This window comes from Oryza sativa, chromosome 11, assembly GCF_034140825.1.
Source record: "Oryza sativa Japonica Group chromosome 11, ASM3414082v1".
NCBI lineage: Eukaryota > Viridiplantae > Streptophyta > Magnoliopsida > Poales > Poaceae > Oryza > Oryza sativa.
Window position 1 is genome coordinate 7086903 of NC_089045.1, and position 24533 is coordinate 7111435.

Here is a 24533-nt window from a genome sequence, read left to right on the forward strand (position 1 = left end):
GGGGCATGATCAGAACAAGTCGACGACAGCGGGAAGAGGCACAAATTGGGGAAAAGCAGGTCCCAATCCGAGGTTGAAAAAGCACGATCAATTTTAGTTTGAGTTGGGTTAGATCCGTCTCCCACCCAGGTAAAACGGCGACCTGGAAGATGCAGTTCTTTTACTTGTAATTTATCAATGAGACCTTTAAAACGTTGCATCATTCTTCTATTTAGACGGTCGTTATTTTTATCCGCGGCTTTATAAATGAGATTGAAGTCTCCGACAATAAACCAAGCAGGTTTCATTTCGAGATGAAGATCTTCTAATTTTGCAAGGAAGGCAATTTTGTCGGCCTCAATCTGTGGTCCATAGACTACTGTGATGGACCATTGAACTCTTTCCTCTCGCATGGTTACAGTAGCAGAAATTGAGTAATTTCCCAGCCGAACATCAGAGAGGGAGAAGAAGTTTTCATCACAGGCAAGGATTATGCCACCCTTGGTGCCATCAGCTGGCAAAGCTGCATATTGACGAACAAAACGCTGACCTAGAGAGTTTAGAATGATTTGGTCAGATACAACAGCAATCTTGGTTTCTTGAAGACAAACAATAGAAGCAGCATGTTGTTGAATGCAGAAATTGACAGAGTCTTGCTTGGCCTTGGCATTCATACCTCTCACATTCCAATTGAACAGGGCTACATTATCTTGTGACATAATCTAAAAAGCATCTAAACACACTCCGCATAGCAGAAACACAACCAGGTAAACTGGAAGAAACACAGCTAGCATTGAGGTGGATATGCTTTAAAAGGCCGGGTGAGACAGAGCCGAAACGGGGCTCCGATAGGTGACAGATACACATTTCAGGATCACTAACAAGCAGACGAAACAGAGTACATCGAAAGACATGGCAGCTACACTCGGGGGACATCGGCCTTGGCAGTGGAATCATTGGAGACAAAATCTGCTTCGCTTGAACTGTAAGCCGGTCGGAGGCAGTCACAGGGGCGCCACTGCCGCATTTTTCTTCAAATTCTTCATCCCGATCGTCTTGCACCCTCCCTTTTCAACCAAGTCGGCGATTATCTTCAGTGATGCTGGCGAGAGAGGCTTCTTGTACCGCTGTAAATACAACTTTTTAATGTTATCATCAAAAGAAGCAGATTCATCAATGATACCAAATTTCTTTGAGAGGATTTCTTGGGCAAAGTTTTCAAGCTTCGCGCCAGCACGACGCTTGCAAAGCAGACGCTCGCTGTGTCGTTGCGCCGAAACTAAAGCAGGGATTTTCACCTTTGCACGGGAAGGCTTCCGTGCATTGACGTCGGGGGCTGGCAGGAGAGGCGGCTGGACTGGAGTTGCAAGGCCGTTGATGAAGCTGTCAATCTTCATTGCCTTGCACGCAGAAGGTGTGTCTGCTCCTGCATGTCCTGTAGAAGTAGGCACAAAAACAGGGGAAGAGACACGAGGGGAGGAAGTATCTGGAGAATAGATGGAATGATGCACGGCTGCTTCATGAAGCATTGGGTCGAGATGGCTCTCCAAAATGTCGAGGATGTCCACACGCCCCTGCGAAAAGAGTGGTTCATCAGGCTGAAGGATTTCAACGGCTGCGACAGAAGTGCAGACCAAGGGAGAAGCCGCATCATCATCTGAACCCAGGTTTCGAAGAGGGGACAACAACTTGCAGGGGGAAGCAGCAGCAGAAGAGGGGATTAGGGGAGGGAGCTGAGGATCAGTCTGGGCAGGCAGGGGAGGTCTCACCTCGCTTGGCTCGCGGGAACGATGACCTCGGTATCTGTGATCAGAGCGCTCTCTGTCCCGCGATCTGCCCCTCCTTTCTTGGTCACGTCGCTGGGTGTCTCGCCGGTTCGGATCTCTGCTTCGGCTGTGGGAGCGCCCGCTCAGCCGATCCCAGAGGGAGCGGCTTCTATACCGACCCCTGGAAGGATCGTTTCCATCTTCGTCTTCATCATCCGGGCCACGAGCTGGGTCCGGCTCAGCCCTGCAGGGAAGCGGGTACTCTCTGAAGTTGATGCCGTCGTCCTGGACTTTATAGTCCCACTTGTACGCCCAGGCTTTGCGAGCGTGAAGATCTTCGAGGGTGTCCACATGAATGAGGACGTCGTAGGACCAGCCCTTCTTTGGCTCAGAAGGAGGAGGATTGCGGAGTGGCTCCAGCTCGGGGAGGGGGATGTCAGTGGGGAGGCCTTCCTTGTCAGCAGACGTGATGGCAAAGGAACCACCCCGAGGGATGGCTCTCGGCTCATCTGTCCAAACCCACATGTCATATGTGCGGTTGTAATTGCCACGCCTGGAGTACTCCTCCACATAGTGGATAGAACACTTGCGACCGATCACCTTTGCCGCCGTTTCATCAGTACGGGCATGCATTGGCACACCTTCGATACAGAGGCGAGCACGGTAGCGATAGCGAACTGGGACACCATGGAGACTTTCATCCCAAGGACGAAAGAGGAAGACTCGGCCAGAGGCCGTAGCAAGCCTTGGTTGGCGGAGGATGGCATCGCGATCACTTTGGTTGGAGCAGGTAACAAAGAAATCTTCGGGGTGGAATTTGGTGAATTGGATGTCAGCTCTTCTAATGTGGAAAGCAGAACGAACATCGTCAGCGAAGACATTAAGCTCAACTTTGTCACCCAGAGCCCCAACTTGCCAGGCAACTAAGGAGCGAGCAGAGAAACGTTCTCTGCGCCTCTCAATCTCGCCAGTGGCTGAGACGACCACCGAGTCAAGGAGAGGACGGGCAGTGAGGTCGTCCATGGGGATGGGCGAAGAAGCTGAGAAGGATTTTGGGGGAAAGCGTAGAGGACCAAGAGCTGGGAATTTTTTTGTGGATAGAACGGGTGGAGTGGGCGAGCTCTTATAGCCCGAACGCTTGAGGCAGGAGGAGGCTAAGTGTCCAGATTTCAGACAGAACCAACATCGAATAGGCTCTGTGCAGACAGACACTTGATGCTGGGTGCTCAGACAACGGAAACATTTTCCATCCATGTGCTTCAGGAAATTTTCTCTTCTGGATTGAGAACACTCTTGGTTGTTGGCTCGATTGAATGAAGGAGACTTTCGCCACCAATGCTTCTTTCTGACTTCTTCCCAGTTGCTTTCGGCGAATTGATGACTAGCAGAGACCAGAGACGAGACCGGAGGATTTTGCGCTGAAGGAGGAGGATTCTAAGAAGACAGGACGAGACGTCGGCCACTCTTGAGAGTCTTGATATCCTTCAGCACTGATACCGACGGGGAAGAAGGTCGTGGTGCAGCTGGCCGATGAGGATCGAGCTCAGACTGAGCAGCGGATATGGGGAGATCCATCAGCACAGAGGAGTAAAGACGCCTTGTACTTGGATGTACCAAACCAGCCAAAGAACGATCAATTGGGGAACGCGGCGCCATGAATGCTGTAGCAGCCGAGCTGGAGGAGGGGTGGCCGCCAGAGACCGTCCCGGGAAGCAAGCTGCAAGTGCTGACGGGAGCCGGATCTTCAACTGGATCTTGCAAATCTTGGGGGGGTTTGGCGTGGAGGAGTAACTGTGGAGGGGATTGATGGGAAGGGCCAGCTGAAGGGAAGCATTCTAGGGTAGGGGAGGCTAGGGAGGGCGGCAGATCTGGAGGAGAAAGGGGCGGGGAGGTGGAGAAGGACGGTGATGAATGGGAGGGGCGATAATGGCGGTGACGAGGGTGGGTGTCCGGGCTGAGGGAGTCTGGCATTTGGGCCAACTAGGGGAGAGGAGGGGCGGCGGTGTGGAGAGGCTAAGGCTGGGGGGGGCCGCCGGAGCCCGGAGAGGCCGCCGGCGGGGGCGAGCGACCTAGGAGGTCGCCAGAGCAAGCTAGGTGAAATAGTTGATATGAATGTGGGAAATGCTAGAATGACTTAAATTGTGAAACGGAGGAAGTAGCTAATTCATGCAATAGTTGCTTACTATAATATTAATATATGGTCCCACCTGTCATACACACACTACGTTTTGGAGTCCGTGCTGTAGCCAGCAACAGATCTGTAGCCCGCTGCTCTTCTCTCTCATCTTTTTTCTCATTAAAATATGTTTATAGCTGGCTAATTAGCAAGCTACAGATCTGTAGCTAGCTACAGCACGGACTCCAAAACACAGTGTGTGTATAACAGGTGGGACCATATATTAATATTATAGTAAGCAACTATTGTATGAATTGGCTATTAGATTGACTATAGGTGAATTGAAGCTAGTAGTGGGCTATACTATTGAACTTGCTCTTAATTAGTGCTAAGCGATAAGTTTCAGACCTCAAAAGCTACGCACACCCTCCGATGATCATTAGTGAATCGGATCGTTGCATCTGAGCCGTCCATCTTCCGCTCTTTCCTATTCATGTCTGAATTCCTATGCTTCTTCAGCAGTTCAGAGTTTCAGACTTCTGACAATACCCACCCTTAAGTATCATGTCTTCATGGTTTGAAAGCATGAAAAACCTTGGTGATGAACAAAGCATCCTCCTATGTATCCGCCTCTGGTGGAAGATTTTCCCATTGAATCTTCCATTGAATGACAGGGGTGTTGTTTCGAGGTATCAGACGCCTCTCTTAGCAGAGCAATAGGCACTGTGAGGATATTGCCATTTGTATCAATCAAGGGCAACCCTGGTTCTGGTATAGCTTTTGCTCCGGTATGGCACTTCAGATGGCTCACATGGAAGACGGGATGGATTTGAGAGTGTTCAGCAAGAAGTAACTTATGAGCCTGCGAGCTAATTTTGTCAATCACTATAAATGGACCATAGTAACGAGAATGAAGTTTAAATGAGCTGTGCAGGCCTAATGCATTGTGTCTATAAGGCTGCACTTTGAGATAGGCCATGTCCCCAACTTGTAATGTTCTTTCACTTCGTTTGACATCTGCAAAATACTTCGTAAAAGCTTGAGCTTTATCTAGACCGGCCTTTACTGAATCAATTAATGCAGCTCTTGCTTGCGCTCTGTTTCTGAAGCCTTCCAACAAAATTGGCTGGTATGAGTGCTTCACCCACCATTGGTGGTTTTTGACCATAAAGAGCTTGATAAGTAGATATGTTCAAAGATGTATGAAAAGTAGTATTATACCAGCACTCAACCTGATCAAGGTAGAGAATGCTATTTCTTTGGTTTTGTAACTGTTAGACATCGCAAATAGGTTTTCAGCCACTGATTCACACGCTCAGATTGACCATCTGATTGAGGATGATATGCACTACTGAGATGTAGTTGGACTCCAGCTTCCTTCAAGTTAAAGATTTTCTGCCAAGATGAGAGGTGAAGATCCTAAGCTGGTGCCAACTTAGAGAAGATCCACTGGGGGTACTCGCGCCACATGTTCCAAGCCTCACGTACCTGAGACTTAATAACATGAATAGTGCAAAAACTTTAACCCTTTCTGCAGGGTCTTTTCCCAACCTGAAGACAATGGTCTTGAAGCACATGCCAGATGTGAACCAGCTGGTGGTCGCTGGTGGTGCACTTCCAGTCATTGAAGGTTTATATATCGTGTCGCTGCCAGAGCTAGAGAGAGTTCCTCAGGGCATTGAGACCCTTTGCTCTCTGAAGAAACTCTGGCTTCTCAATCTGCACAAATACTTCAAATCTCACTGGACTGATGGAGAAATGCACCAGAAGATGCAGCATGTTCCGGACCTGCGTGTCTAGGAGTGGGATGTTACAACTTACATGTTCCTTCAGTCAAGACTTGTTTGATGCATCTGCATTTCGTCCAGTCCTTTCCAACAAGTCTTTCGTTTTGTTGTTATCAGTAACAGCATATTTACATTTTCATCATGCCTGATATGTTTGTCAGTAAGTCCTGAAATGTTGGCTCTCTTTGGCTAGGAGGCCCAGGAGTTAGGTCTGTTGTTTGGCTGTTTCAGATATTGGCTTTCTTGTAAGAACTATTATGCTATTGAACTGCATTTGTGAACAGTGAAGTCAATGTGTTCTCCACTTTGGGTAGTGTGGTGTTTAATTATGTAGAATGATCCTTTCTTCTCTTTTTGATAAGGATGTATATTACACAGTGATCTAGTAGCATTTCTTTATATATTGTTTGTTGCAAAGTAGCGACAATAAACTCCTCTCTATGAAAGTAAGATTGTAATTTCAAATCATAGAGAGAGAGAAAATAGGTTTATCCTCGTAGCATTTCAAACATACACTGGTCTAAATGAGCTAAACACACAAAATAAAAAACGGTGCGGGCAAAAATGTGCTTTGACAAATAAAATTTAGATGAAATCCTAAAGGCAATAAGTAAATCCTTTGATAAATCATATGTAGCAGAATTTAACTGAAACAGCCTAAGCAGTGAGCAATCCTCACTTCCTCAGTGTGACATGGCATGGTACCACAAATTCAGTGCTGCAGTACACCATCCGAACTGTGAACTCTCTTTTGTACTGCAATACTTTTAGGGCATAAATCCTAAAGTTTCTAACCACATGAACATGCGAAGAAGAATGCCATTCACAAAATTGTAAACAAATTCTGATGTTATCATTAAATCCAAGCAAGCAATCAATCCGATTGAAGCAAACACCAACTAAATCGCGGGGGCAATTGAATCCAGGAGTTACCTCAAATAACCCTGCCGAATCTGGAAAGAAGCGGTGGACGGCCGACCTCACGGGCCGCCGGCGACCTCGGGAGTTACCAAGGCGGCGGATCTGATGCGCCGGCGGCCGGCGGCGGGCGGCGGAGAGGCGGAGACCCCTAGAAAACGCTCGCCGCTCGCCGCCCTTGGAGAGCGGCGTCAATGATCGTCCGTGCTCGTCGCCGGCGAGCGCTTGCTGGGCCTGGGCCTTCTACGGTGCGGCCCCAAGTGAAATCCGGCCCACTGCTCAGGCCAGTCTAGAGTCGATACAAATTAGCAACCGCGTATTTTGCCAAATAAGAAAGGAAAAAGAAACTGACGACGTGTAATCGAGAAACCGACAACTAATGGCTCCTTATTTGGTTGATTTTAGGGAGTATAGCCTATTTGGTCCTTAAACTTTCGTGGTCAATATAGTTCTTGATTTTTTATTTTGCTCGAATTAGTTCTCGGAGTCTTATCTTTGAGTCTACTATGGTCCTTGGACCCATCAGAAAGACCACGTAGGCATGTCATCTCATCTCATCATCTTATACAAATCTATCATGAAATACTTAATATACCCTTACATACAACATAAGAGGGAAAAAGGAAAAATTCACACACACTTACATTTGCAAATACTCAAATATATCGATTTGTCTACCAATACATGCAACATAATCAATTTTGTGTATATATCAATTCCTAGGATTAGATTAAATTATATAATCATGTAAAATTAGTTATAATATTTCGTATCACACATAATGGAGAAATTATACATTTCACCATCCATTTTTAATAAGATGATGACATGGCATATCTACATGGCGTTTCTAGTAGACCTATGGTTCATATTGGACCATATGATAAAGTTCAAGGATCTGATTGAACAAAATAAAATATCAAAGACAATATTAACCTTAAAGCGAAACTTTAGGGATCAAGTGGGCTATTCTCCTTGATTTTACAATATGAAACAGCCAAGCATGGTGCACAGGGACATCAACTTCAATCCGACGGGTAAAAAATTGACTGAGACAAAAATGTGCCGACACAATTATAGAAATTTTGATATCCTAATTTGCGTAGTGGACTATAGAAAAAAATATGTCATGACCTACTTACCGTCCTCTCCATTAGCTTATTTTCATTTCGATATGAATTATTGACGCCCTTTTTAAGTGTTTCCATATCTTCTCTCTTACTGCACAATAATTCTTTCAACTTTTACGTGCCTCTAACTATACTACTGTAAAAGTGGAATCCTCTTCTTTCCATCTCCTTCTTCAATCATCTTCCATCCTCTCTTCTTTTTCGTAGCATATACTTCCTCCGTTTCACAATGTAAGTCATTCTAGCATTTTTCACGTTTATATTGATGTTAATGAATTCATATTCATTATGAGAGTAGAAAATGCTAAAATGACTTACATTGTGAAACGGAGGGAGTACACTATATGAGTATCATACGTTAAAGCATGCCCATCTTTAATTATATAGGTTTGACCCGTTATAACGCACAGGATGTGCTTAGAAAAGCTCGGACGCTGCACATATAAATCATAAAAACCAGAAATTTCATGGAAGGAAACATCCACAGTGGACTCATGTCTTTATACGCGCCAACTTGGCCACTGGACGACAATGGCACTGCAACCGCTTAGCCGTGTAGACTGCGCGTCAAGTCGTCGGTGACTGATTCTCAGAAATTGCGACCAAACTGACAGGATCTGATTGAGATTTCAAGACCGAGAGGCATTATACCTGCCTTGCTGCCTCTCTGAACCTCTCATCCTTCATCGTCAGGGCAAGGCGTAGTATCACCAGCTCATCTGCTGTTACAGACGGGCTCTTGATCTGCAGCTCAGGTTAGATTGATTTGTACTGAATCTTGCTTTGTATCTTTTGGTTTGGTGCTTTTATGTCTATGTTTGATGGAAAATTCTTGGCATTGTGGGGCTTGTGGGTTTTAATGCTTGCAAAAATCGAAGATTTGACGTGGTTTTCCCCTCAGTGGCATCTACTTGCCTAGTTTAAACCTCACCGGATGAACACAACAACAAAATCCAGCCACGGTTTCAACCGTTTAGACGGATGCAGTAGAGGATACCTCTTGATTTCATCTCCGAAATTTCAACTTAAAATACATCTTGTAGAAAGAAAAACATTAAAGACAAATATCGTCAAAAAGTAGAGGGTAAAGTGAGCCATTTTCAATATCGTCAAAGAGTAGAGACAAACAACTTACTGTGAATGAAGCTATTCCTGCTAAAGTGTGTGTGCATTCTTCTGGTGTTCTTGACCTCATATTTATGTCCACATCTCATTAAAAAACTTCAAACTGAAGATAGTAAATCACAGAGAACATAGCTGTTTTAAAGCGTCAAAAACAAATGGATTAAGTCCTGATATTATTGAGGAAAGCCAATTTGAAACATTACTCCAACAGAAACCAGTGTCCAGGTGCCTTCAGCAAGACAAGATAAATGTGAGAAAATAATCTGAAAGCACACCGGCTTGTCACTAATTTTGCATAAAAAAGAAAAATGATAAGATGCATACTTCAGTGGATTTTGAATCCACGTCATTAGAAAAACTATCTAAAATCTTAGCTAGCACAACATGATTCTTAACTCATAATCCTCCTGTTTGAATAATATTATCACCAGACATATCTTTGACTGACAAGGTCCATACTACTAATGACAAGAAAGTAATCCAGACAAAAATATCGAATTGCTGAAGCAGAGACAAAAAATACCTATAGTCATTAAGAAATAAAATTGTTTAGGCAGTTCAGCTAATGAAGAAATAAAAGATCGCATCACATGTGAATCAAGGTCACATCAGTTCACTTTTTTAATGAGCAATTGTAACCAATATGATCAAATTCAATAACTATGTGAAAAGCACCAGCAGGCAGCAGCTCAAACACTAGGGAGCAAGTGAATCAAGGTCCAGAAAGTAATTTAGTTTATTAAAATATTTCTGAAAGTCTACCATCAGGGAGTCTCATAATTAGATATTTCTGTATGCATGTACGGCATATGTAAAAAAGGAAAACAAAAAAAATACCTCCCAAGTAAATGATTTGAAATACCCGATCTCATTATTATGAACCAGTTATGTAATAACAAATATGCATCAACTCTCAAACCTTTACAAGAATCTACGCTAACAATTTCAATGGAAATAGATGGGCCCGTTTGTACAAATAGAAAACCACATGGCCAGCTCTTGCTGGTACCAATTAACATGGGTATGTTTAATTTGCTGGAGTTTTAGATGTTCCAGAGAAATTCAGATTATTATGTATTTTTTTAATCGTGTCGGTACTTTTTTTTATGAAACTAGCATGGACAATGACTCTAGAATGAAATGGTCTTGCCTAGAGCAGTCCATTTAATTTCTAGTTTGTTATTGATTTCTATATAATACATTGGAGTTTCAAAACTAAACCTGAATTTCGTTACAATGTGTAACCTTGCATAATACTGACCTAATGTAAAATAACCTACGGAACTTATATAGCACAAACCTACGGTAAATAATTTTTTAATACTCACATATACTAATTTCAGTATACAGAAGAGATAGCTCCAATTTAATTTCAAAATGAATTTATATATTCATTGTGCTTGCATCTCGCTGGAAACTGTATTTGACTGTTACTGCTTTTGGATTTTGTTTCATTTTTTTTTACATGCATTGGATTAAATGTTGTTTGGCTTATGTGTTCATTATTTCCATAATCCGTAAAGCACATAATACATGGATCAGATCTATTCAATCAGATGATGTTCTTGCCTGATATTCTTAATTGTTAGCATATCACATAAAAGACTGACTCCATGTTTCTGTTCTTCAGCACTGATGGCGGAGGCAGTAATCCTTGCCATCTCAAAGATCGGTACCACTTTAGGAGAAGAAGCCACCAAGGCTGTTCTAGCGAAACTGTCTGAAAAAGTAACAAACTTGAAAAATCTGCCAAGGAATGTTAAAGATCTAATGAAATGGTCTCTTTCGGCAGAGCTCATGAGTCCAAAAACACCTTCTGATATTGAGAGACAAATATCTGGAGGCTGCCTGCCAGAATTTATTAAAGATGAAGACCTTGTGGGGGTTGAAGAAAATAGGAGAAAATTGACTGGATGGCTGTATTCCAATGAGCCGCATGGTACAGTGATAACAGTGTCCGGCATGGGTGGACTGGGAAAAACTACATTGGTAAAAAATGTGTACGACCGGGAAAAGGGAAACTTCCCTGCTCATGCTTGGATTGTTGTATCAAAGACCTACGATGTGGAAGAATTGCTATGCACTCTACTTATGAAGGTTGCATACCGAGAGCAATCACCAGCTGCAAACATGAATAAAATGGATGTTTATGAGTTAACAGATAAAATAAAGAAAAAGTTAGAAGATAGCAAGTGCTTGATTGTACTGGATGATGTATGGGACCATGAAGCATACACTATGATGCGCAATGCATTCCAGAATCTCCAGGAAAGTCGGATTGTCATCACGACAAGGAAGGAAGAAGTGGCAGCTCTTGCATCCTCAAAATATCGCCTTGATCTCCAACCTTTAGGCAACACTGACTCATTCAATCTCTTCTGTAGAAGGGCTTTCCATGGTAGAACAGGCTGCCCCAAAGACCTTATGGAGGTGGCTACTTCTATAGTTAAGAGGTGTCAAGGTCTACCGCTAGCGATTGTATCTATGGGAAGCCTGTTGTCCTCAAGGAAACAAACAGAATATGCCTGGAATCAAACATATAGCCAACTTAGAAATGAGATGATAAAAAATGATCATGTCCGGGCGATCCTAAATCTGAGCTACCACGATATGCCAGGAGACCTAAGAAACTGCTTCTTGTATTGCAGCATGTTCCCTGAGGATTACTCCATGTCAAGGGAGAGCCTTGTGCGATTATGGGTTGCACAAGGCTTTGTAGTGAGAAAAGATGGTAACAAACCAGAGGATGTAGCTGAAGGAAATCTCATGGAACTCATTCACCGTAATATGTTGGAAGTTGTTGAGAATGATGAGCTCAGCAGGGTGAGTACCTGTAAGATGCATGACATTGTGCGCAACCTGGCTCTTGATGTTGCTAAAGAGGAGATGTTTGGCTCAGCAAGTGATAATGGCACAATGACGCAGCTGGATACAGAAGTTCGTCGCTTCTCAACATGTGGATGGAAAGATGATAGCGCACCAAGGGTGTCATTTCCGCACCTCCGAACTCTATTGTCCCTTCAAGCTGTTTCATCCTCCACCAGCATGCTGAACTCAATTTTTTCTCGATCAAACTACCTTAGTGTTCTCGAGCTGCAAGACTCTGAAATCAGTGAAGTGCCGACATCCATAGGTAATCTGTTTAATCTGCGGTACATTGGCTTAAGACGCACCAACGTATGTAAGCTCCCAGAATGCATTGAGAATCTCTCTAATCTGCAAACTTTAGATATCAAGCAAACCAAAATAGTGAAATTACCACGAGGAATTGTTAAGGTCAAGAAGTTGCGGCATCTTATAGCTGACAGATATGCTGATGAGAAACGGACAGAGTTCCGATACTTCATTGGAGTGGAAGCTCCTAAAGGGTTATCAGGTTTGGAAGAACTCCAGACTCTTGAAACTGTTCAAGCCAGCAAGGAATTAGCAGAACAGCTAGAGAAGCTGACGAAACTGCAAAACTTGTGGATTGATAATATCAGTGCTACTAATTGTGCAAAGATTTTTACTGCTCTGTCCAAGATGCCACTTCTTTCAAGCCTGCTTCTCTCTGCATGTGATGAGAAGGAGGTACTCTGATTCCAAAATCTCAATCCAATATCCAAGAAGTTCCATAGGCTAATTGTCAGAGGGCAGTGGGCCACTGGGACATTGGAATTGCCGATATTTCAGGAACATGGGAAAAATCTCAGGTACCTAGCTCTAAGTTGGTGTCAACTTGGAGAGGATCCACTTCGAGTGCTCGGGCTACATGTTCCAAACCTCACATACCTGAGACTTAACAGCATGATTAGTGCAAACAGGTTGATCATTACTGCAGGATCCTTTCCCAAGTTGAAGACAATTGTCTTGAAGCTCATGCCAAATGTCAACCGGCTGAAGATCGCAGATGATGCACTTCCAGTCATTGAAGGTTTATACAACGATTCACTGCCAGGGCTGGAGAGAGTCCCTGTGGGCATTGAAAATCTTTTCTCCCTGAAGAAACTCTGGCTCCTCAATCTGCATCAAGACTTCAAAGCAGATTGGATCCATAGAGAAATGCACCGGAAAATGCAGCATGTTCCAGATCTGCGTGTTTAGGAGTGGTGTGCTACATCTTCCTTCGATGAATAACTTGAAAAGTGCATCTGCATTCACCCAATCCTCTCTAAAAAGACATTGGCTCTGGTGTACTTGGTATCTGTACATCTGGTTCATATTTTTCTTCAACAAGTCATGAAATATCGACTCTCTTAGTCTCTTTGCCATCAGGAGTCACGACCTGAAGTTCCTTGGGTCTTTGCCTTGTGTTTCACTTCCAGTTCTTAAATCCGTTTCAGGCAGCGCAATGTTTAATATGAATAATGATCCTTTATTCCCATTTTGACATGGATTTATTACATAATGATCTCATAGCATCCTTTTATATATTGTTTGTTGGACGATAGCAGCAATACACTCCTCTGTAGGAAAGCAGGATTGCAACATCAAATTTCAGAGATAAAAACAGATCTAGCCTCCTAGCATTTCAAAGATATATACTTTGACAAACAAAAATTCGGTGAAACACTCAAGGCAATAATAAACAAACTTGTTGATAAAGCAGATGTGAAGTTTTATACTGAAACAGTATGAACAGTGAGCAGCCCTCAATATGACATGGCATGCTACCACTAAGGCACTAATGCATTGCTCTAGTACTGTATGAACTCTCTTTGTGTTGAAAGTGCCATATGTATTTTAGGGCATAAATCCCCACATGAACATGGAAGGAAGAACAGCATCTACAGAACTGAATTTTTTTTTTTTTGAGGTAGACAAAACTGAACTCGTTACGACATCAATATACCGCCTAACTCAAACATCTGAAACGCAACCAACGAATTAGGCTAGCTATCCTAGCAAATAATCCGGTAGATTGAATCGGTGAGTTACCAGGCGAATCTGGCCAGAAGCGGCGGCGCAGCGCAGCCCACCTCGCCGGCCGCCGGAGCGCCAGGGCGAGGTGGCGGATCTGATTCGCCAGCGGCGGCCACCGGACACCCCAGAAAACGCTCGCCGTGAAAAATGCCGTCGATGCGAGCGCTTGTTGGGCTTCGGCTGCTACAGTGCGGCCCACAAGTGAATTCCGGCCCACGCTAAGCCCATTATAGTAACCGAGTATTTTGACAAATCTATACCTATATATACCTAACGATTTTGTTATATATTTGTCGACAAATTTTTCCCAAAAAATTTGACAGATGTAATTACAGTACAATCGTAGTGTAATTACACTGTAACTTGCATGTAATTACACTGTAATTATAGTGTAACTTATATGTAACTTTCAAAAATCTCTCTGTAACATGTTATTTCGGTAAAACGGAGGTCTTGGGAACAAATTCTTTCACATATGTGTGTGCTATGATTTGTTTTCTTCCTCACCAAAACAAATCTTGTAATAGATCTAACGATTCAAAATTATGTGAAACTTACATATAAGTTACACTGTAGTTATATGCAAGTTACAGTGTAATTACATATAAGTTACAGTTTAATTACACTACGATTGTACTGTAATTACATCTGTCAAATTTTTGGGGAAAATTTGTCGACAAATGTATAGGTAGTCCCTATACCTAATTAAAACATACGTAAGGTTTCCGTTTTTTTCTTTCGTCCGTTCCGTTTTTCTTTTTTCTTTGCCACGCGATGGGAGATGGGAGCGATCTGCTAGGCCGAGCAGACACCGGGATGCCGGCCCAAGAGGGAGGAGATGAAGCGGGCCGACTCGGGGAGGCGGAAGGAAGAATGGGCCAGATTTGGCCCAGACTTAAGAGAGGGTTTTTATTTATTTTAAATTTAAATTAATTATTGAAATTATTTTGTATTATTAAAATTAGCAATGATCTGCTAGGCCGAGCAGACATCGGGATGGTGGCCCAAGAGGGAGGAGATGAAGCGGGCCGACTCGGGGAGGCGGAAGGAAGAATGGGCTAGATTTGGCCCAGACTTAAGAGAGGGTTTTTATTTGTTTTAAATTTAAATTAATTATTGAAATTATTTTGTATTATTAAAATTAGCAATGATCTGCTAGGCCGAGCAGACATCAGGATGGTGGCCCAAGAGGGAGGAGATGAAGCAGGCCGACTCGGGGAGGCGGAAGGAAGAATGGGCTAGATTTGGCCCAGACTTAAGAGAGGGTTTTTATTTGTTTTAAATTTAAATTAATTATTGAAATTATTTTGTATTATTAAAATTAGCAATGATCTGCTAGGCCGAGCAGACATCGGGATGGTGGCCCAAGAGGGAGGAGATGAAGCGGGCCGACTCGGGGAGGCGGAAGGAAGAATGGGCAAGATTTGGCCAAGACTTAAGAGAGGGTTTTTATTTGTTTTAAATTTAAATTAATTATTGAAATTATTTTGTATTATTAAAATTAGCAATTTAGCCCTAAGAAATTCAAATAAATTAGTGTGATTAATCATGAATAATTTAATAAAAATAAATTTCGATATTCTATTTTTATATGTATACATCTCTATCTCTACTATTATAAAAATTGAAGATGTTTTTCTCGTAATTTGGTATGTCATCTGTGTTTGAATTGGTTTTAATTTTATGTCTCCATCAACTCGAATTAATTGGGCCTTAAAAAGAACAAAATGTGTCTGTAACCCGTAATTAAAAAAAGGCGAAAAAAATCCGATTCTGATTCCCCGTAAAAGAGATGAAAAAACTGTCCAAAAAAATGAAAAAATAGCGAAAAAAAGTCACCAAAACTAAAGTCCGATTCCCATAGAACGACGAAAAAAAATTTGTTCGAATAAAATAAAAAAAAAGATCCGATTTGTATGCAACGATTAAAAAGTAAAAAAAAGAAAAAAAAAGCCCAAAAATACGTAAAAAGGGGCAGCCCATAAAAAAGAAAAAAAGTCCGTGAAAGAAGTCCATCCAGAAAAATTGAAAAGAGCGAAAACAAGCAAGAAAAATAATAAAAAAAGGCAAAAAAAAGCCTTCCAAAAAGAAGGCAACGTTTTCATCGTACTCTATATCTATCTTTATCTTTACCTATTATAAAAGTTTAAGATATTTTTGTCCTTAGATTTTCGTACGTCGTCCGATTTTTGAGTCCGATTCAAACATATAAAAAGAAAAGAAAAAAGGAAAGTCCGATTCACCAATGACTTGGAGAAAAAAAAAACCCTCCCAGATCGCTCTCTTGCGTCTAATCCGAGTCCAAAAGGAAGAGGTGTTCGAGGGGATTCCGTTTTTGGGCTTGGATTTAATTAGGGGGCAATGGCTGCGTCGGTTTCAGAGGAGGAGATGGCGGCCATGGCGGAGTCCGGTCTTGTCGCGAGATTGAAGACGACGCTGTAGCGAGGGCCACCTGGCAACGAGGGAGGGACAAAAACAGACTTGGGCGGGCTGGGCCTCTCGGGCCAAGAGGCCCACGGGAGAGGGAGGAAGGGGAGGTGCTAGGCCAAGATAAGAGGGAGCAAAACTAGACTTGTCTAGCTGCTTGGAGGTAAATAAGAGATTTAAGGCAGGGATTGTTCGATTCATGCCATTTTTTTTCCCCAAAAATTCTTGATTATTTGGAAATCTTTGATGCTTAAGTGAGAGGCCTGTGAACGTTAGGATTCAATTATTTTGTGATTTATTTTATCAATAAATGTAGTATAAGTACATAATTATTAATTATTTTATTGTGATTTGTTTTATCATTAAATCTTTTTCTATTATAAAAGTTTAAGATGTTTTTCCCATGAATTTTCGTACATCGTCCCGAGTGATTTTTGAGTCTGATTCCCTACCGTATATAGCGCGATTGTTGCGATTTTTTAATCCGATTCCCTTCACGTGTAGTGTGCGATTTTTTTTGTCCGATTCCTCCTTGATAGCTCCATGATTTCCTACACCCTCCTAGATCTGTTTAGGCCCATGTCACGTTTCTCCCAAAAAAAAAAAGCCCATGTCACGTTCAGGTCCACTACGCTCAGATCACGCCCTAATACGTACGCCACAAGAACACCCCATAGTACATACATACCTACCTAATGATAATATATCTTATCTTAATCTTAACTTAATTAAAAGATTCGTATTTTTCCTTTCGTCACACTTTTTTTCGTCCGTATGGTCCGGTTCCCTCCCCTCTCGCGCATGCGTGCGTGGTTTTTAAGAGAAACTGACTTAGACTAAAAAAATAGGGTTTCGCTTCCGACATCTATACGACATGGTTTTGCTTTTATTCTTGGGAAAACGGAAAGAGGAGAAAACAAGGATCAAAATCCCTTAGTTAATTTCGGATTATCTCTAAGGATGTGGCCGGATTTTACGGAGGAGTCGGATTCAGGTGTCGTCGGGTAGATGCGGCAATATAGACGGAGGTAGGAGACGACCCTGTAGCACTGGCCCACGTGACCCATGTGACAGTGAAAGGAGCTGGGGAGGTTGATTAGACTTGTAGTACCTTGCCTGGCCGGATGCGTACTTGCGGGCCGAGGTGGAGCGGAGGAAAAGGGAGAAAAGTAGGCCAGCTAGGCTGCAGGCTGATGAGCCAGAGAGAAAGGAGGGTTTTATTTAGATTTTTGTTTAAATGAATACTGAAATAATGTTTGTATTATTAAAATTAGCATCTGAGCTGTGAAAATTTCAAGAAAATTATAGAGAGTGTAATTAATCATGGAGAACTTCATAAAAAAATTAAATCCAGCCATATCATGTTATTTCCACACTTAGTTTACTTTTAAATTAATTTAAACACCTACATACTTAAAAAAATACTCTCTCCGTTTCGAAATGTTTGACGCTGTTGACTTTTTTTAACATGTTTGACTGTTCGTCTTATTCAAAAAATTTAAGTAATTATTAATTCTTTTCCTATCATTTGATTCATTATTAAATATATTTTTATGTAGGCATATAATTTTACATATTTCACAAAAGTTTTTGAATAAGACGAACGGTCAAACATGTGCTAAAAAATCAACGGTGTCAAACATTTCGAAACGGAGGGAGTATCAACTATTCCAGGAAATTTGTATTTAAGTTAATTACATAATGTAAATCCTTCTCAACTTCTCCTTAATTTTCTCATCTGTTCTCCCCGTTGCAACGCACGGGCATTTTATCTAGTAAAAAAAAGGAAAAGGAAAAGAAAATAATTGACGACGTTGACCTCGCTGTTGAGCGTTGACCCGGCCCAGATGAACTTGACAAAATCTGGCCATTGAGCCGTCCAACCGACGGCTCAGATTGACTGCAGTAGTGGGTATCTCTTCTCTTGGCTTCTTCCTGGAAATTTTGACGAACTTTCGCAGCGGTTTCTTCTGCTAGTTCAGACTTCAGAGGATGCTGCTAAGCGCGTGGGACTTGATCTCAAGTCGTCGCAGCCTCGCAGGCTAAAGATCAAGGCGAGGGAGAGAGAGGGGAGTAGCCTCTCGACCTCCAAAAATCATCATCTGACTAGCTCTGCTCTTCGATGGATTAGCTGACGAAAGAAGACCCTTGTTCTGATTTGAGGTGAGATTCTATCTCTTGCTGCTTGCAGCTCTAGCTCGAAGATCTGTACTGAATCTTCTCGTATTTTTGGTGCCTTACAGACTCTCAGATCTGGAATAGTTTTCCTGTTTTTTTGTCTGCTTGGAAGTTATACAGTTTCTGGCGAGAATTTTCCTCCTGGGAGAAGAGATTATTAGTTCTTTTTTGCTTGAAAATCTTGGGGATTAGTTATGAATTTGAGCGACAATCACATAGAACAGCAGTGAACAGCTTTTTTCTGGTTTAGTTCTGCATTTTGGAGATCTCTGTATATACTGGCAGTACAACTATATCAATTTCAACATCACATTGTTTTGTTCTGATGTTTTATTGAAAGAATAATTCTTTTTTAACTTTAGTGCAGGGTTTTCATCACATTATTTCGCCAACTGCTGCAATAATACCTAGAGGCTAGAACTACAAGCTCAAGTCAAGCCCCAGAAGGTAATCAGTCTCAAATGTTTGCATCCTCTCATATATTTATCTCTTTGGCTGATGTTATATTGAGTTGCTACGGCCATCTGCTTCAGTTTAGATAAAGAATTCTCATTAGTAACAATCCCAATAATTTCCCTGCAATGTAGTTTGACATCACCCTGTACTTGGGTGAAAGCACAAACTTAGAGAATAAAATAAAAGTTACAGGATAAATTAGTTTGGCGACATAAAGAGACAGAAACATGCCAACTTGGTTCCTAGGTCCTTGGCTAAACTGCTGATGCTCATGCATTTAGCAGCGGCCACATTAACTGATTGTCCGAAAAACATCAGTTTATTTTCAGTTGAACTCTCACACAAACACCATCCTCAGAGCTTCAGTGAAGTTCTGTTGTAAAGAAAGCATTTCTACAAATAGAGCATTGCACCAGTAAAGGATTCAACCAAAATAACCATTCTACATCTTGGTATAAAGAAATTTGAAGTTCTGAACCCACAAGTACATCCAATGGTCATGTCTTTAGATATGAAACTGCTTTGAACTTTAAAAAGCTTTTTGGCAAGACAGAGGGTAAGATCCAACCACTTGAGAAGTTCAGATTGGTGGGAAACAATGACTAATTTCCATGACATTCAGAAAGGATTGGTTTTACTAACTCCCTAAGGGTAAGAGACAGCTATAAGCTATAAAATAAGACTGCACCACGCAATACCTCGTCCAATAGAACCAGAGTCTTTCAATGAACATAACAATTTTTAAGGAGCAACAGTTTGCCACAGGCTTAGAAATGAAAATGGATTAGGATCACCATCTTGCAATAGACTTCCTCATCTCCAGCACTATTTCTGGATTAAACAGCACAGGAAATGACCGCAAATGCCGTTCCTCCAGTAAGGACCCTTCAGGATTGGTTCATGATGAACTTGGATACTATATAATTCCACACCACAAAAGACACTTAGGTTATGGCCGCTTGGTTAAGAAATTCATCTATAACCTTAGATATGAAAGGAAATATTATATTGGAATTTAGGCAACATTATCATCCTTTGCTTTGCACTTCTAAGAAAGTTAATTTCCTACTTTGGATAAAGGATATATATATATATACCTTTTGATAAGTAGGTCCACCTGATAATGCATAAGAATAACGATCTTGTTACGAACAAGAAAGCAGTTTGTTAAGAAAGATGAAATAGCAGAAATCATTGGGTAAACATGGTAACATCACCTCTTGAAGAAAACATAGATGCTTTCCAACAAGACAATTAACACATAATTCATTCCATTAGTAGAAGAAATCATAGCAGTGGGATTTAAATCAATAAGAAGTAGGTCTCTCCAGCTAATGAATAAAATGAAAATTATGAACTTTACGGGCACAAAAATGCTTACCTTCAGTGACATATAACACCATAAATGGTCCAAAAATATTTACCTGATGAAATTACGAGTGTTGCAGGCGCTTCAAACAAAACAGTTCTCAAGTATCAGCTATATCCACCAAAAGTGATCAAATATGTCTGATGTGTGATCATCATTGTGTTATTTTTTTTCCTTTTTACAAACCAGAATAACCAAGTAGTACTAAATCTGGACATATGATGTATCACATCCAACCAAAATCCCTTGTATTTAGAGATGGAGGGAGTAATTATTGCTAGTGGTGATGATGTGGTATGGTTATATGTTGAGCTTTAGATTTAGTGGGCTATAATTTTATAGAAAGTATAGATTAAGATTAGCTTTACTTTCTCACTCATTCACTAGGAGGATGGTATGTCTTGACACAGCTCCTTCACCTATATCTATTGGTACATCATGGTGAATACTTGAATACATATATGGCTTGCAAATTCCCACAAGGGTCGTAAAAACAATCTTAGCTGTAATTGTTCTACAACAGTAACAAGTACCCTTTTTATCTTTTAAATTCGTTATGTGACAAAGCTCCATGATTCATGATTCTATTCTGCAGCACTAAGGCAATGGCAGAAGCTGTGCTGCTTGCCATCTCAAAGATCAGTACAGCTTTGGGAGATGAAGCCACCAGGGCTGTCATAGCCAAACTCTCCGGAAAAGTATCTAACTTGAGGGAACTTCCTGACAAAGTTGAGTATATCAGAAGGGAATTGCGTCTCATGAAAGATGTAATACAAGATTTAGATTCCACAAATACCAACATGAATGTTGTCAAGGGTTGGATCGACGAACTGCGGAAGCTGGCTTACCGTGTTGAAGACATAATGGACAAGTACTCATACTATGCTTGTCAACGGCAGCAAGAAGGATCAGTGATGAGATGCGTAAGAGGAGCACATTATGCAGGTGTTTTCAGTGAAGTTGCTAGTGAGGTAATGAAGATAAAGGGTGATGTTGAACAGGTTAAAAGACAGCAAATGGAATGGTTACCTACAGTTCAGCTCATTTCAAGAACACCCACTGACATCGAAACACCGCGATCTCAAGGAAGAAGAAAGTTGCTTGAATGTGGCGATCCTGTGGGGATTGAATACAACAGGAAAAGGTTGCTTGAATTACTGTACCCTGAAGAACCAGGCCACAAAGTGATAACAGTGTCTGGTATGGGTGGACTGGGAAAAACCACCCTGGCCTTAGACGTATTTGAACGTGAAAAGATCAAGTTCCCAGTTCATGCCTGGATCACTGTGTCACAGACTTGCACGATCCTTAGTCTTCTAAGACAGTTAGTCAGTCCGCTCATACCCATGGAACAAGAATCATCAGAATCCAAGGAAGATCTAATCAACAAAATGGGCGTTCATGAATTGACAAAAGAATTAAACAGAAGGACTGAAAACTGTACATCATGTTTGATTGTGCTAGATGATGTCTGGGACCAGAACGTGTACTTCGAAATACAGGGCATGCTTAAGAATCCCCAAGCAAGTCGCATTATCATCACGACACGGATGGAACATGTGGCAGTTCTTGCTCCCTCTGAATGCCATCTCAAGATACAGGCTTTGGGTGAAATTGATGCATTCAACCTTTTCTGCAGAAGGGCATTTTACAACACAAAGGACCATAGGTGCCCGCTGGACCTTGAGAATGTGGCTGCCTCCATAGTAAGTAAGTGTAAGGGGCTGCCCCTAGCACTTGTTACCATGGGTGGCCTGATGTCCACAAAGCTACAAACTGAGCATGCCTGGCAACAAATGTACAACCAGCTTCGGAGTGAGCTGGCCAAAAATGATGATGTCAAGGCAATTCTGAAAGTAAGCTACCATGCATTACCAGCTGACCAAAAGAACTGCTTCTTGTACTGCAGCCTGTTCCCTGAAGATTTTCGCATATCTCGTGAGAGCCTTGTGCGGTACTGGGTTGCAGAAGGTTTTGCGGTGAGAATCGAACACAATAGACCAGAAGATGTGGCCGAAATAAATCTCATGGAACTGATCCACCGGAACATGCTTGAAGTTGACGAGTATGATGAGCTTGGCAAGGTGATCTCTTGTAAGATGCATGACATTGTGCGCAACCTGGCTCTCTCAATTGCTGGACAGGAGAGGTTCGGTTACGCAAATGATTATGGAGCTGTGGAAAAGGTTGATTGGGAAGTCCGTCGTCTGTCATTATTCTTGAACAATGGAAAAGGTTGTGCATCAACAGTGAAATTTCCACATCTTCGCACACTACTTGAAACAACTACACACCCTCCTGGATTGTTATCCTCAATTTTGTCTGAATCCAAATACCTCACTGTCCTAGAGCTACAAGACTCAGATATCACCGAAGTACCAGCATGCATAGGCAAATTGTTTAATTTACGTTACATTGGCTTAAGGCGGACAAGACTCTGCTCACTACCAGAGTCTATTGACAAGCTCTCAAACCTGCAAACTCTGGACATCAAGCAAACTAAAATAGAGAAGCTACCACGTGGAATCACTAAGATCAAGAAGCTGAGGCACCTTCTAGCTGACAGATATGAGGATGAAAATAAGTCAGAGTTCCGGTATTTTATTGGAGTGCAAGCACCCAAATATCTGTCTAAGTTGGAAGAACTTCAGACTCTTGAGACTGTGGAAGCCAGCAAGGACTTGGCCGAGCAGCTGAAGGAACTAATGCAGATAAGAAGTATTTGGATTGACAACATAAGTTCTGCTGATTGTGGAAATATTTTTGCTACACTATCAAATATGCCGCTTCTTTCCAGCTTGCTTCTTTCGGCAAAGGATGAAAATGAGCCACTTTGTTTTGAGGCTCTCCAGCCCATTTCCAATGAACTCCACAGGTTAATTATCAGAGGGCAATGGGCTAAGGGCACACTAGACTACCCGATATTTCATAGCCATGGTACATATCTGAAATATTTAGCTCTAAGTTGGTGTCATCTTGGTGAAGATCCACTGGGGATGCTCGCATCACACTTGTCAAACCTCACTTATCTAAGACTGAACAACATGCACAGTTCGAAAACTTTGGTTCTTGATGCAGAGGCGTTCCCCCACCTGAAGACTCTTGTGTTAATGCACATGCCTGATGTCAACCAGATAAACATCACGGATGGCGCCCTTCCATGCATCGAAGGTTTATACATTGTATCATTGCGGAAGCTGGATAAAGTCCCTCAAGGCATTGAATCCCTTGCCTCCCTAAAGAAGCTCTGTTTGATGGACCTGCACAAAGACTTCAAGACTCAATGGAATGGTGACGTGATGCACCAGAAGATGCTGCATATTGCAGAGATCCATGTAGGGTGGTGAAGCCAGGATTTAGAGACGGGGGGTGCCATCTACGAGACGTGGTAACTCACTTAAGGTTCGGTGAACAGTGACATTGTAGCGTTGATGTATGATTGCTAACTCGACATCATACATGTTATAGCGATTAGCTAGAAGAGAGAATGAGAACCTATAGATCATAATTTGCCAATTTAAACAGTTTGTTCCATGATTTTAATTGGAGTCTTGCAATCATTTTTAAAATGATAAATCAGTTAACTAAGTCATTTCATAAGTCCTATATATATAGCTAGGCAGTTGTCCTATATAGTTAGTCTCATCCGCAACTAATGATGTAATTAATGGCTAGATTATAAGGGCTAATTATCCTTGGGAGAAGAGAGGGGAGGGGAGGTCACATAGGGGTTAGGGGGGTGTTGGCCCTCCCTGGCCCCTACGGTGGCTTCGCCACTGTCCGTATATAGATGTTGCAGATTGGTTCTCTCTACATTAGTATTCTTTCTTAAAGTATGCCTGCGTGCAAGTACATCACACATTCAGTTCTTTCCAGTAATTTGTCGGATTTGTATATGTATGGTCGGTATTGTTTTCTTTGGTAACATGTCATGCTTGATTTTTTTTTTCCTAAAGAAGGCCCCATAATTTATGTGTTGTTTCAATTGCCTTCAGATTTATTTCATGTAAGAAACATGTCCCATTTTTATCAACGGCATCTTCCTGTGATGTTATCAATGTTGGAACCTCCTTGTTCTCATATTAATAACAGGGCTTCGCGGCTGTTTTAATCGATCTCCATGCCTAGTTCGGTCTGTACTGTGGTTGGCTTTGGTGCAGACATGCAGTGCGCCCACAATATACCATATCGCATTCTCAATTGTAGTGTACTAATTAATAATGCTGCATGTTGTCTCCATTTTATTTCTTGGAAAAATACAGGTTCCAATGTATTGATTTTGCTAAAGATCTCTAGATGTGTAACAAACTAGAGTCATTCAAATTCAGGATTTTGATTATATATGATGCCGGATGGCACAATACCTCATGCTGAGTTTCC

General features: G+C 41.8%; 3 protein-coding genes across 4 annotated transcripts; 2 read left to right on the plus strand and 1 right to left on the minus strand.

Moving 5' to 3' along the window:
- Positions 1-594: 594 nt before the first annotated feature.
- Positions 595-3148, minus strand: LOC4350122 (uncharacterized). The gene is made up of 2 exons (XM_066305764.1): positions 1749-3148; positions 595-1553 (listed from the first exon to the last, which is right to left on the minus strand). Exons 1-2 carry the CDS (start codon positions 2997-2999, stop codon positions 984-986), a joined length of 1821 nt encoding a protein of 606 aa, XP_066161861.1. The 5' UTR covers positions 3000-3148; the 3' UTR covers positions 595-983.
- A 5206-nt stretch (positions 3149-8354) lies between these two features.
- LOC136354111 (disease resistance protein RPM1-like) lies at positions 8355-13203 on the plus strand. The gene is made up of 2 exons (XM_066305765.1): positions 8355-8451; positions 10452-13203. The coding sequence occupies exon 2, from the start codon at positions 10457-10459 to the stop codon at positions 12398-12400; it is 1944 nt and encodes a 647-aa protein (XP_066161862.1). The 5' UTR covers positions 8355-8451; positions 10452-10456; the 3' UTR covers positions 12401-13203.
- Positions 13204-18096: 4893 nt separating this feature from the next.
- LOC4350125 (disease resistance protein RPM1) lies at positions 18097-24211 on the plus strand. Of its 2 annotated transcripts, none has more exons than XM_015762416.3 (3): positions 18097-18313; positions 18691-18775; positions 20749-24211. In XM_015762416.3, the coding sequence occupies exon 3, from the start codon at positions 20759-20761 to the stop codon at positions 23498-23500; it is 2742 nt and encodes a 913-aa protein (XP_015617902.1). In that variant the 5' UTR covers positions 18097-18313; positions 18691-18775; positions 20749-20758; the 3' UTR covers positions 23501-24211. The 2 variants fall into 2 exon arrangements, with proteins under 2 accessions (XP_015617902.1, XP_015617903.1); XM_015762417.3 differs by having other exon boundaries at positions 18696-18775.
- The last annotated feature ends 322 nt before the right edge of the window (positions 24212-24533 follow it).